Source organism: Crinia signifera, chromosome 6 (assembly GCF_055691185.1).
Source record: "Crinia signifera chromosome 6, ASM5569118v1, whole genome shotgun sequence".
Taxonomy (NCBI): domain Eukaryota; kingdom Metazoa; phylum Chordata; class Amphibia; order Anura; family Myobatrachidae; genus Crinia; species Crinia signifera.
In genome coordinates this window covers 260898453-260913067 of record NC_139222.1, presented here as the reverse complement: position 1 = coordinate 260913067, position 14615 = coordinate 260898453, and the positions used below count along the sequence as shown (strand labels likewise).

General features: G+C 47.0%; 1 protein-coding gene across 2 annotated transcripts in view; it reads right to left on the bottom strand.

Moving 5' to 3' along the window:
• BNIP3 (BCL2 interacting protein 3) overlaps positions 1 to 13443 on the bottom strand; it is a 39207-nt gene extending 25764 nt beyond the window's left edge. The window contains exon 1 of one of the 2 annotated variants that reach the window (XM_083149466.1): positions 13290 to 13443. In XM_083149466.1, the coding sequence (XP_083005592.1) occupies positions 13290 to 13323 (34 nt within the window). In that variant the 5' untranslated portion in view covers positions 13324 to 13443. The remainder of the gene's footprint in view (positions 1 to 13289) is intronic. The other variant, XM_083149465.1, reaches the window with a different exon arrangement.
• Between the last annotated feature and the right edge of the window lie 1172 nt (positions 13444 to 14615).

Below are 14615 nucleotides of genomic sequence, written 5' to 3'. Positions count from 1 at the left end.
CAAAAGCATGACATCGGTCCTGGTGGTTATCACAGAACGTGCACCAGTCGCTTCTGTTTCAGTAAATAGCAGAAGTGTTATAATTAGAGACAGGATTATATGCAATATAAAAAGCTTGAAATATGCATGCAAATATGCATGAAAAATACTTAAAATATGCATGAAAAGTGTTACATTATGCTACATTAAATAATAAAAAAAGTCATTTTTAACTTATTTATTTAAAAATCAGCATCCTATTAGTTGCAAATAAACCTCAAAAATAGGCCCACAGCATCTGCAGATGTCTAGTGCTATACAAAGGACTTTTTTTCTTCCAGGCTGCTACAGCAGACTGCGGCGTCCTAGGCTCTTCTGTTATCAATGACACGGACCCTCATCTCCAGCGCAGATGGATCAAATGTCAGCATAGCATGTGAAAGCGGCGCAGTGGAAGGCTTTCTCCCTGCGCCGCATACTCACTGTGACCCGGAGTTTCCTCCGCGCCGCGTGATATCACAATCCTCCCGCCCACCTCCTCTGCTGCAGAACTCTCTCTCTTGGCGCAAAGTCCCAGGCCAGGGGCAGGCAAAGGTTCAGGAGCTTTGGGGCATAACCCCCCCCCCCCCCAACTGACTTTTATTAAAATAGATTGGCAGCCTAGAGCAATGTCCCCAACACTGCGCACATATTGGCCCGGCCTGCACACTCTACCACTACCTGGCCAGCAGGAGGGCAAATCAGTGCTGTGATTTGTGGGTGGAAAGGTGGTGGGTCCTAAAATATGCACCATCACTAGATTTTAGGTAAAATATGCAATAACAAGTGAGAATGGGCAAAATATGCGAATGCATATGCAAATATGCAAATGCATATAATCCTGTCTCTAGTTATAATGTTTCATCTGGAATATGTGATTATATTTATGTTTACATAAAAAGACTAAGGGGGGGGGGGTGTATTCTCGGGGATTCCGACTGTTGGAACGTCCCAACAGTCGGAATCCTGGGCCGTTTTCATTTCATCCGACATTGACTCGACAGTCAGAATTCAATGGTCCGACTGTCGAGTGTCGGAAAGTCCGCGGATCGTCGGAAACCGCTAAAGATTGTAGAAGAGCGGCTGTGAATGTCACAATCTGCATCCGTTTTCAACAAAACAGATCCAACTTTTTAAAAAAGTTGGATCTGACGACCTTTGATGCTGTCATTGAATAGCAGCATGATGTCATCTCCAAGTGCCATCCCCCTTCTATACTGCGGGTTGGCACCGCAATATAAACAGGAAAAATCCCGGATCCGACCTGGATTGGAACCGTGTTACAAATACCGGGTCGGATTCGGGATTTTGGTGTAAAAGAGGTATTAGTAACAATTATAGATCTGTAGCTCTGAAAATTGCAGTTGCATACAAGCATGAATTAGGCCCTTAGTTCATAGTTGTGTTTTCCCTGTGAAACGGTTTGAGTCAATAAAAAACAAAAATATCAAATGTTCCCTGAAAGTGAAAAAAAAAAATTCGGAATTAAGAGGAGACATTCCTATCGTCGATTAAAGAAATGGAAAAGAACAAAATGTGGGTGAGAAGTATTTACAGCTGGTTTCCTAAGATCTCTCACTGACCACAAAAGTAAACAACAATTATACATTATAATGGTACATAGATGACATATAAAAAGGGACACTGCTAGGGACAACAGATTCCAAATAGAAAAAGATTTGTCTATGTCAAGTAGGTCGATATAGGGAAAGGTTGACATGGGTCAAGGTCAACATGGGTCTAAGTCGACATGGCTTTAGGTCAACAGGTCATTAGGTCGACATGGGCAAGGTCGACAGTGAAAAGGTCGACATGGGGTTTTCCACAGTTTTTTTTACCCGAATGTTGACACAGTCGACATGGACACAGGTTAAAGTGCACCGCATCACCTCGCATGCCTCACTGTGCTCGCTATGCTTCAGGCATGGTGCCTCGCTACGCTCTGCACACTATTTTATTTTCCCACCACGTCCTAGTGGATGGTAGGGCATGAAATACCGCCTGTCGGCACATGTCAACTCGCTTGCATATCGGCAGGTGGCAGGGGCGGATTGGCCCACCGGGAAACCGGGCTGTTTCCCGGTGGGCCGGCATATTTTTGCATGGAAGTGGCCGCCCACCCTCCTCAACAGGGCCGGCCGCGGCATCTCCGTGCACTGTTCCCTGATTAAAGATGGCCGCGGCCGGCCTCGCATTGTCCCACATTTAAAATGGCCGCGGGAGGGCTGGTGCGCATGCGCGTGCGCACACAGCCGCTCCCGCGGTCCGGGGAAAGGCTGGCTGGCTGGCTGGCTGCTTTGCCCGGCCCCACGTGTGTTCAGACGCCACAAGAACGTCAGAGGGCTCCTGAAAGGCTGCAAACTTCCGGAGCGGGGCCTGACGTCGGCGTGGAGGTATGCACAAGGGGTAGGGGGAGCGTCGCAAGTGATGTGTTTGCCCCATTGATGCTCAGCTGGAGTCACCAATGGCGCACACTTACATATTGTGGCATGCCCAGAAATTGTGGATTTGGATTTTAAAGTGTCCATGTGTCACCCATCCCCTAAGCTCAGTATGGCAGCATGCAGACACATTTTATCTGTAACAGTGACTGACACTGAATTCTATTGTATTATATAAGGAAGGGAGGTAGATATGAGAACAATTATTATTATTAACTCTAAGTTCAAACTGAAGGTATAAATTACACTATATTTGAATGAAATATACAGCTTGCAAGTAGATAGTGTATATATGTATGTATGTGTGTATATGTGTGTGTGTATATATATATATATATATATATATATATATATATATATATATAAATTTAGTCTGATTTTTTCATTGTAAGGCATCATTCTGTCATACCCCATTCACACCAGAAATGCAGGGACAAACCCGGGAATTCAGTTCCCGGGACAAGCAGGGACATTCCCGGGTTTGGACCCATTCACACCAGAAATGTCCCTGCATTTTCTGGTGTGAGAAGGGGGCGGGAAGGAGGCCGGCAGGAGGTGGGGAGGAGGCGGGCAGTCGGCGGGATGGGAGAATACTCACCCCAGTTGCTGGTCCTCCGCACAGGCCAGGGATCCACACAGGCGGCGGCGCAAATGACGGGACAGGCGGATGAAGATGACGCAGCTCTCCGGCGTCCTCACTGCCGCCGGAGAGCTGCGTCATCATCATCCACCGGCTGTTCCGTCATTTGCGCCCGCCGCCTGCATTTATTCCCGTCGGACAGGACACGGAGGACACGGCAACCCGGGTAAGTATACCCTTTACCTTTCACACCAGCCAGGTCCCAGGGTTGAACCCGGGAACAACCCTGCTACCTAGCTGGGTTGGATTGCCGGCAAATTAGCCCGGTAATTTGTCCCGGGTACCTTTCACACCAGAGGTAGTACCGGGTTGTTCCCGGACTCAACCCGGGAATTTAGGCTGGTGTGAGTGGGGTATTAGTAAACAGTAAATAATCTAATTTCAGTTCATGTGAATGTGAAGATGAAGCAACATACAGTACTGTACTGTATGTTGGTTATGTGGAAAGGTATTCTGTGGGTTTGCACTTATCTGCAGCCTACAGTAGTTCTGTGTTTTCAAAGGCATTGTGCTTTAACTTTTCCATGTATACAGATGACTTTTTCATCTGTATATTACAAAGCTAAATAGCAACAATAATTAAATTATTATTGTTGTTTCTGTTGTTCAGGGGCGGATTGGCCCAGTGGGCCTGCATATTTTAGCGTGGAAGCGGCCGCCCACCCTCCTTAACAGGGCCGCGGCCATCTTTAATCACACAGTGCACAGAGATGCCGCAGCCGGCCTTGCATTGTCCCACATTTAAAATGGCCGCGGGAGGGCTGGTGCGCATGCGCGTGCGCACACAGCTGGTCCAGGGAAAGGCTGGCTGCTCTGCCCGGCCCCACGTGGCTGTTGTGTTTGATTACATCGTTTGAAAAATCCTACGAGTGCCGCTGCCTGTCTCATTTCTTCTCTATCCACTGAACCAGAGGGCACCGGGGTGGTTGCTACGTTGAAGGGAGTGCCGGGCCGCCACACACCTGTACCTATATAATTGGGTGAACAAAAAGAGGCACTCTGGAGGTCTTTATATTGAAACGATTTTTAGTGTAGGAATACCAACGTTTCGGGGTCTGCTAACCGCTTTGTCAAGGTGTATAAAATAAGACAAATCAAACATACCTTATATAACAGTGCTAAGCTCCTGGTACTGGGGCGGGTGGTGTCTGATGTCACTACCGGTGTGATGCGTCATGTGGGGGAAACTCTCCCAGCGTCTTAGGTTGCTGGGCAGCGCTCCCAGCGTCTTGCCAGGCAATGCTCCCAGTGGTTGCCCGGCAACCCAAGATGCCGGGAGCGTCTTGGGTTCACGGTGTGTGGCATATGTATAATGGGCATTATGGTGTGTGGCATATGTATAATGGGCATCACGGTGTGTGTGGCATATGTATAATGGGCATCACGGTGTGAGGCATATGTATAATGAGCATCACGGTGTTTGGCATATGTATATTGGGCATCACGGTGTGTGGTATATGTATAATGGCATCGCGGTGTGTGGCATATGTATAATGGGCATCGCGGTGTGTGGCATATATATAATGGGCATCACGGTGTGCGGCATATGTATAATGGGCATCACGGTGTGCGGCATATGTATAATGGGCATCACGGTGTGTGGCATATGTATAATGGGCATCAGTCTCTCCCCTCCCTGCATCCTCCACCACTTTGTGACTCCCCTCCCTGCATCCTCTGCCACTCTGCATTCCCACTCCTACCCTGCATCCTGGGCCACCATGCCCCATACACTCTGCGTCCTGTGCCACCCTGTGTAAATCCTCACTCCCTTCATTCTCAGCCACTCTGCATCTCTCCTCCCAGCATTCTACGCCACCCTCCATCCCCCCTCCCTCCCTGCATCCTCTTCCACCCTGCCACTCTACTGTGTTGGGAGACCCCCTTTCACCCCCCCCCCCCTGTCTATATCTCCCCAGCCCCACAGGCTGCAGAATAAACGCTGTACGCATGCACCTATTCTGCAGCCTGAGGGGCTGGGGTCATAGCCAGCAGCTCAGAGAGCCACTAGCCATGCCCTCACAGCGGCAAAAATTGGGTGTGGCCTTGTTGAAATAGGCCACACCCCCATATTGATAGGCCACACCCCCAAAAAATCGGCGCGCCTCCGGCGCGCAGCAACACTGCATGGTCCGTTAGGGCTGCTTCAAAATATTTCCCGGGCTGGTTTTAATTCCCAATCCGCCCCTGGCAGGTGGGATTCGGTGAAAAGGTGGCGTGTCTGCTTAAACGGCCATGGATGACGAGGTCCGGCTGCGATCGCGACAAATCACGGCTGTTCTCAGCAAAACGATCTGCGTCTTCAATGCTGTTGGGAAAGACAGCACTGAATAGGCACCCGCCGCTTTTGCCCCCGTCAGAAATAGCAGCGGGATTGAATATCCCCCAAATACACAATTCCGAGTGAAATGAGCAGGAAAAACTGCTCTCACTCAAAGGCCAAAAGAACTAACCAACATTCGGGAAACTTTAATGAAACTTTAGTTTCTCTTGGTTCCCAGAGCAATGTTCTTAAAGCTGTGTACACACGGGGGCGATAGGGGATGAAATCGCTGGAAATATGGTCGCAGGCGACCATATTGCCAGTGATGGGAATGTGCCCCGGCGATAAATCGCCAGGTGCGCGCTCCCGTTTTCTGCCCATTGTAATTGCTGGTTGCAGGAGCTTGCTCCTGCGACCAGCTGATTACCTCTGCGGCACCGCCTGGCACAGGTTCCCTTTCATCAGCGACCATCTCTGGTCGCTGATGAAAAGGAGAAACTGAGCAATATATCTCCCCTGTGTGTACGGGGCTTAAGGGGGAGATGTACTAAGCCTTCCATAGTGTTAAAGTACAGCCAATCAGCTCAAAACTGTCATGTTGCAAGCTGTGTTTGAAAAATCACAGGAGCTTTTTGGTGATATTGTACATCTGCCCTTTGATCTCTTCATTTGAGCCAGAGAGTCAACGAGTTCTTTGGTGGTTTTGTAATGGCCATGAATCAGGGTTGCCGACCCTCCCGCATTTAGCGGGAGTTTCCCGCTTTTTGGTCCTTTCTCCCGGTCTCCCGGGAATACACAGGATTCTCCCGTTTTTTCCCCTGCCTGGGGAAAACCAGTGACTGCGCATGCGCAAGTCACAAAGTGTATAGGCTGGCTGACGTCGCGCGGCTGTCCTAGTATTGCCGGCAGGGCTTCTGTGGGACATAGAGGGTATCGCTGGCTGCAGCAGCAGCACAGCAAGCACGGGGCAGCCTTGGGAGCGGGAGCAGTAGAGAGAGCTGACACGAGCAGCAGAAGGCAGCGCCGCAGAGGAGATGGTGATTGGTGAGTAAGTTAGAGGCTGGCTGCTACGGTGCTGCCTTCTGCTTCTCTCTCTCAGCTCCCCGGCGTCCCCGCTGTTTTATTTAATAACGTTTCTCAGGCTCTGTCTCCCTCGCCCTTCAGACCTTCACGCTGCTGCAGCAGCACAGCTTCATCAAAATTGTTCCTCTCCCCACTGCAATCATACTTCTATCATATTTTAAGCAATAGGGAGGGAGGAGAGGAACAATAATGAGGGTGCAGGAGGAAAGGAAACAATTATTTTTATAAAGCTGCAGCAGCGTGGAGGAAGTAAGCTAAGGGAAGGATTTAAATTTTTAATCGAAATGCAATTTGGTTAGCTCCACCCATGGCCCCGCCCCATTTACGTCACGATCGATGTCCACGCCCCCTACTTTTTGTAACTTGCTGCCTTCTCCCGGAAAAGGCAGAAGAGAAGTCGGCAAGTATGCCATGAATGTTTAAAAGCCGATTTCTCCAAGCACATGTCATATAACTGTTGCTGCCATGCTAATCTAAACACTTAGCTAACTGTAAATCATTAACACCAGCTGGACTCAAAACAGAAAGAAAAATTAGTCTTCTCCTAGGGATTATGTCAACAATAAAAGGGGATACGGTCATATTGTCTACAGCAATGTTTTTCAACCACTGTGCCGTGGCACACTAGTGTGCCTTAAGCTGTTCTCAAGTGTGCCCCCAGATCTAGAGATGCCCAAACCAGTTTACAGCCACCACCAGTTCAAATGTTATTTACTGGTCTCTTCTTTTCATTTAAAGGGCCAATGTATTTTATTTGTGTTACCTGTGGGGACCAGCGTGATTGTTTTTTTATATGGGGGGCAATAGGATTGTTTTTTTCCTGTGGGGGCCAATGTGTTTTGCCCTGTGGGGATCTCATGGTGTGCCTTGGCAATTTTAAAATCTGATTTAGTGTGCCGCAAGGTGAAAAGGTTGAAAATCACTGGTCTACAGCATTTAGGACTACAAGCATTAGGTCTACACCACTAGGTCGACCTGCATTTAGGTCGACATGCATTTAGGTCGACATGACTGAAGGTCGACAGGGTCATTAAGTCGACTTTTATAAGGTCGACAGGGTCATTAGGTCAACATGGGGAAGGTCGACGGGCAAAAGGTCGACATGGGGTCATTTGACTGTTTTATGAGTCGACATGTGCCGACAGGCGGTATTTCATGCCCTACCATCCACTAGGGCATGGTGGGAGAATAAAATAGTGTGCCCCGAAGCATGGCGAGCACAGCGAGCCATGCGAGGGGACGTGGTGCTATGTTGACTGTGTCGATGCTTGAAAAAAATGAATAAAAAAAAAAAACCATGTCGACTTATTCACTGTCGACCTAATGACCCTGTCGACCATATACCTGTCGACCTAATGACCCTGTCGACCTAACCCATGTCGACCTAATGACCCTGTCGACCTAACCCATGTCGACCTTTAGTCAGGTCGACCTAAATGCAAGTCAACCTAATGGTGTAGACCTAATGCTTGTAGACCTAAAAGCAGTCTGACGAATGATCCCATTCCGATAAAAGATGTATTAAATATGTTGGTGAAAAGACAAATATTCTGGGGGTTTTAGTCCAATTTATTAAACAAACAAAAAAAAATCATGCATGGTTTTACCCAGTGGTTCCCAAACTCGGTCCTAAGGACTCCAAACAGGTCATGTTTTCCAGACCACTTATTATGTGCACAGGTGTCAGATAGGCAACTTGGAAATCATGACCTGTTAAGGGGGAATGCAGTCAGATTCCTGGCAGTCGGATCCCCCTCTTGTGGCCTAACCCAAGACATCCCCACTCCCCAACATTATCATAACTACCCAACCCCCGCAGCCTAGCCCTCAAACTAGTTCCCAACCCTAACCCCACTACTTACTGGCGGGATGTGTCAGCATTCTGTACATCAAGATGTCAACTGCTGCCTACATCCCAGCGTATGTTGTACTGCCATAAAGCATGTGAATCCATGTCACCCATCACCTGTAGGATATTGATGTTGGCAGAGAGCTACATGCAGCACCCAACTCCGCCTGCCCCAGCACAATTGCCATTGTCATTTTTCTATTTAAATCAATTGTAGAAGCAACATAGAATTATTTCCTGATTTTCAGGCCTCTACGATTACCAACTGCCAAGTCCCGAATGCAACAGAGAAAGTGGAATACAACCAATGCATACCCTCCAACATGACCCATTCCATTAGGTACAAAATACTCTGTTCCTGGACTTCCCTGCCAGTGGCAGTTACAGAGGTTGGACTCCAGCACAGTCCAAAATTCAAAGAGGGGGGGTCACATTAACTGCCAGTGAGTCCAGGACAGTGATGTTTGGGGTGGCACTGGGTGTGGCTCCCCTTTTTGAATATTGGAGTGTGCTGCAGCCCCAACTATGTAACTGCCACTGGTAAGGAAGTCCAGGAACAGAGCATTTTGTACCTGGAATGGGTCATGTTGGAGGGTATGCCAATGTTCTATCACATTTTCCTATTATCTGGCCTGTTGTACTTGCAGTAGGAGGCTGCAGAACTTACAGGGGTAAGAATGTCAGTGATGCGCTTAATGCGACACTTGCAGCCAAATCTAATGTCAACTGAGGACTTTTCACGAACTGCTGTGTTCAACACTTGGGGCAGCTGTGGTCCTGATTGGTGGAATGGGTTATTGATGAGTGAGGACCTGAAGACCTTTGGTAATAGAATTCTATATTTTAGGGATGGTCCAGACCTCTTTCTAGAGGGAACCGGGTAATTAAGGATCACACGTATGCTCTAATGCTGCCAGAGTTACTGCAATGCACAATAATGTGCTGTCACCATCCTTGTTGATGAGTTCTAGGCAGAGGAAGAACTTTGGGAGGCAATGGAGTCATCTGCCGCCGGGCTCCTGCTCCCAAGGGGGCACCTCTCCTCCCTTGTGAGTTTAAATGAGTTAATTGAAAGCCGGATATCACTTCTGTGGCTGAGTTCTGAAATATATATATGTTTCTGTATGTGTTCTCTCTCTCTCATTATAATATAGATATTTATATAACACATATATATTTCAGAACAGATACTATATATAAGGTTGTGTGTCTCTAAGGGGGGGCACCAATAATGCTTCCGGGCAACTGGGATGAACTTACGCCACTGGTTCTAGGGATGGAAGTGAAGAGTTCTGTCATGTTGCTCTGCTCTCTGCTGTTGTGTAAGATGTATGGGAAAGTCTACAGTGATAGGAAGTGCAAATGTGTGATATTGTTAGTGCAAACACTATAGAAAATGAATGGTGTTTGATACGTTATTCATGCTTATTTACATAACACCACATACTCGTCAGAGCTTTACAACCTGGGAACAAAACACAGTAATAAAACAAGCTTGTAGTAACACACAGACAAAGGTAAGAAGGTACAATACATAGGTGGTAAACAGGACTTCGATCCGTGAAGTTAGATGCAGGGTTGCCTACCCTCCCGGAATCGCCGGGAGGGTCCAGGAAATCGGGTCCCCCTCTCGGGCCCGCGGAAAGAGGGGCAACCCTCCCGCAAAAGTGCCTGGCTCCCACGAACCCCCACCGGCACCCCCGACCCCCCATTGGCGGGGGGGGGGTGTCCGCGGGTCAAATGACGTGAATAGGCCATGCCCCCAACAAATAGCCACCCCTGTGGCTCCACCCCCACCCCTTTTTACAAGTATGGTTAGATGTGCTGCACACTTTTTGTACTAGATCTCATCTCATCGCCAATCCGAGATGCGATGAGATGCGATATTGTATACAATAATTGTAACGTGTATGGGCACCTTTAGATGGAAAGGAGGGTATTACTTTTTTAAGCTACATGGTATCAATAGAGCGAGCACAGGGCCTAGTGATGAACCTTGTGGTTCTCCAACTGATAGAGGAAGCGGGCAGGAGGTGGACGATGAACAAATCACGGATGGATGCACATGGGACATCTGCTTGATACACTAACCCAGACACAAGTAAGAGTGATGCAATGTGAGGCACTTTCATCATCAGATCCCTCGTGTGCTCTGCATCTCATACCAAACAAACAGCCTGCAGTCCTCAAGAGAGGAAGAGTCACTGTTACTGGCTGCAAAATGCCATGAGCAACAGTTGGCAAAATTCTGGGTTAGAAACAATCCCCCCTATCATCTGTCTTCCTACAGGCTCCATTACTGCCCAAAGACGGAATGCTCAGTTCCTGCAGTAATATCCCCAGTTACCCAGGATGGTGCTTATTTTATTTGTGCATAAAACAAGGTTTCAAAATTTGAAACAAAGTTTGTGTCCTATCTCAGGTACTGAATTTAAATGCAGAGCAATAATTTTTTTGCATATATTTAGTGCCAGTCACATATCATCTCCCCAATAGTGCCAGTTACAGATGTCCCCAGTAGTGCCAGTCACATATCATGTCCTCAGTAGTGCCAGTTACACATCATGTCCCCAATAGTGCCAGTTACAGATGTCCCCAGTAGTGCCAACACATATCATGTCCCCAGGTAGTGCCAGTTACAGATGTCCCCAGTAGTGCCAGTTACAGATGTCCCCAGTAGTGCCAGTTACATATCATGTCCCCAATAGTGCCAGTTACAGATGTCCCCAGTAGTGCCAGTTACATATCATGTCCCCAATAGTGCCAGTTACATATCATGTCCCCAGTAGTGCCAGTTACAGATGTCCCCAGTAGTGCCAGTTACATATCATGTCCCCAGTAGTGCCAGTTACATATCATGTCCCCAATAGTGCCAGTTACAGATGTCCCCAGTAGTGCCAGTTACATATCATGTCCCCAATAGTGCCAGTTACAGATGTCCCCAGTAGTGCCAGTTACATATCATGTCCCCAGTAGTGCCAGTTACAGATGTCCCCAGTAGTGCCAGTTACATATCATGTCCCCAATAGTGCCAGTTACAGATGTCCCCAGTAGTGCCAGTTACAGATGTCCCCAGTAGTACCAGTTACATATCATGTCCCCAGTAGTGCTTTGATAAAAAAAAAAAAAATACTCAACCTGTACTACAGAACATGCTAGGTGCATAATAAGAATCTTTTGGCAGTGGAAGAGCTCTGCTCCCAAGAGCTTGCAATCTTATTGATATGCCTATTAATGACTTGCAATGCAGCACTTGTATTCTGTACCTCATGACTCAGCTCCCAGTAAATGAATATTTGCTTAATCTCACACGCAGCTGCCGCCACTGTTTAGCTAACAAGTCCCCATATGGGCAAACAGACACTTGCAGGCATTCTCCAGCCTTTGTAGTTAGGAATAAAATTATAGATAGAAAATAAGTTGTAAAACACAGCCCCGTATAACACGTAGCGCTACCATGTAATTATCCCTCACAGCAGTGATGACAACATTGTTTTCTTATCTATGTTTTACCAAATAACCTCTAAGCAAGATTATTGATAGTAACACAAGTATCACATTATTACTGTATGTGTGATGTTTTTTTTTTTTTTTTTTTAGGCGATACATTGTATAAATGTTATGTAGGGTACACACCAGAACGATTTGGCCTCAATTCCCTCAATTTCAATCCAATTCCGACTGATTGTATGTTGATTGTAGGTAAATTGGGCATGTTTTGGCAGTTTAGATCCGATTAAGATCCGATGCGCTTCCCCGCTGGTCATTTGGTCGTTTTACAGATCCTACCTGCTGCAGGTAGGATCTGTAAAAGATTAATTAATATAGATACGGATCCAGATCAGATTGGGATTTGATGCAGATTGTGTGCTTCAACAGATCGTGCGACCATCGCTCGATCTGCTCGCGATCTTCCAACGTTCAGGATCGTTCTGGTGTGTACCTAGCATTATGGATAATGCCAAGATTATCCATCTGATAATCTCGCACATCAAAAGTGATATATGTTAAGGTTATTTATGTAAGTGATTATGTAAGTGATTATGTAAGTGATTATGTAAGTGATTCTCCCCTCCGCTGATATGTAACCTGGTTCGGGGTGGTATATGTACAGGATATTACTTCCTATTGTGACGTGTGGCGCTGAAATGTTAACCCCTTACTACCTCTATAATATTATTTTCAAGTTTTAAAGAAACCCAAATCCAAGCCCCTATCAGTCATTTTTATTCTGCGGTCCATCGCTCTGAGCTTTAACTGTGACTATTATTATTATTATTATCACCCTTTATATGGCGCCAGAAGGCATCCTCAGCGCCCAATTACAGAGTACAGAACCGAAAAAGAAAAACAGTGACTGAGTTGAATACAATAGAGGGCAAGCACAGATTACACAAATAACCCTTATTGCTTATCCAATGATCCCATTACTTCTAAAGAACACCATTGTCCGGATAATGTTGACATTATCCAATTTGATTTGAAATATGGCCACACACACACACACACACAACAAATCCCTAGAAATGGAAATGATTCTTTCCCATTGCTGCAGGGCTGAGCTGAGCTGGATTCCTTGTATACTTCCAGCGTTTGGGAGTGAATACAGAACATCTGGGTCATTGTCATATTGCTACAGCAATCAGCGGCCAGGGTCCCATTCGGCTACATTTGTATATTTAGTACAGACACGTCACCAACTGCTGATGTCAAGGATAATCCAGGACTGCTGACTGCTATAGAACACACACACTTGGGTTTGCACATGTAAACAAGCCGCTGGGAAAAGCAAAGCTATACTGGTGACATGTGATAGTAAATGCAATATAATCATCTCAGCCAGCAGCACACAGCCAGCAGAGCACTGAGAACCATGCTATGGGAGCCTATGTCTGCATATACAGCAGTAGCTGTGGGGAAGGCAGACATACCCTGTGCTGGCTGATATGGATACAGCATAGGGGAGACATGCATCAGACACCAGAGTGATCTTACCCTGCAGGGGCTCGTCCTGTGCTCTGTGGGACATGGTGCTTTCTGTGCAGCAGCTGCAGCAGCTGTCCTTTCACCACCACCAGCAGCAGCCTTGTTATTGTTATTGCTGGAAGCTCCGAGGATGACGTCACACACGTAGCCGGGCCCTGATTGGCCGGATGCAAATAACTCCCACAGTGGGTCTAGGCTAGGGTAACGTTCCAGTAAATACACTCAGCGGGCTCCCATTGGCCAGCTGGGAGGTTACATTGCTTGTGCACTGGTTGTCTGCCTGCCCAGAGCTGGCTGCCGGCTGCAGTGTCATATAATATAGTAAACAGTAAGAAGAAGAAGAATAATTTTTATTATCATTATTATTATTTATTATAGTAAGTAGTGTTATAATTCATTTGTGGCCATTTGTTATAACTAGATAATAATAATTAATATTATTATTATTATATTTGTATTAGTATTATTACTTTCTTGCACTATATAATGTTATCAATATTTATTATTATTATTATTATTATTATTACTACCATTATTATTATTGTTTTGTTATTATATACTACTAGTGTAGTGGCACATGGGGGGGGGGGGGGGGATTTTTAGGGGCTAATTCAGGTTGGATCGCTATATAGAGAAATCTCAGTGGACTGTGAGCCAAAAGCCACCACCCAGAAGGAGAGAACAAATGTCCCTTGCAAAATGACAAATGCATGGCTAAACGTGGTGCATTCACAAATCCATTCACAAATCCCAGAACATCAGAGTATACTCACCACCTATGCAAATGTGAAGTTTCCACTAACTGTGACTGAGACACACTTGAAATGGTCAGCCCTGATGTCAGAGACTCACCCTAAAAACACCCAGAAAGCGGCGCATTTCTGCCCACAAATGCCGGCTTCCAGTCAGTAACACTGTGGGCGGGATGTATTGATATACATCACCACCCCTCGCCACCCAGCCGCCGCGATGCTACCGCATATGTACTAACATATGCGGCTAGCATCGGGGTGTGGTGACAGAGACCCCGAGGTACCTGTAATGTGGTGTGCGGGGGTCTCTGTCACATCCCGGCGGCTGTCAGTGTCTGCGGCGTCTCCTCCTCCCCCCTGCAGCCGGATCTCCTCCCGGCTGTGGCACCTGCTGGGGGAGGAGATCGATGGAGGACGGGGGGGGGGGTCGCGCGGACGGCGGGTAACGGGCGACGATAGAAGCCCATAGGCTTCTATAGGGTATCGCCACTTAGAGGTGGCGATACCCTGCACGGCGGAGACGGGGCGGATGGGTAATGGTACATAGGAAAATGCGGTAAAACCCCTGTTTTACCGCATTTTA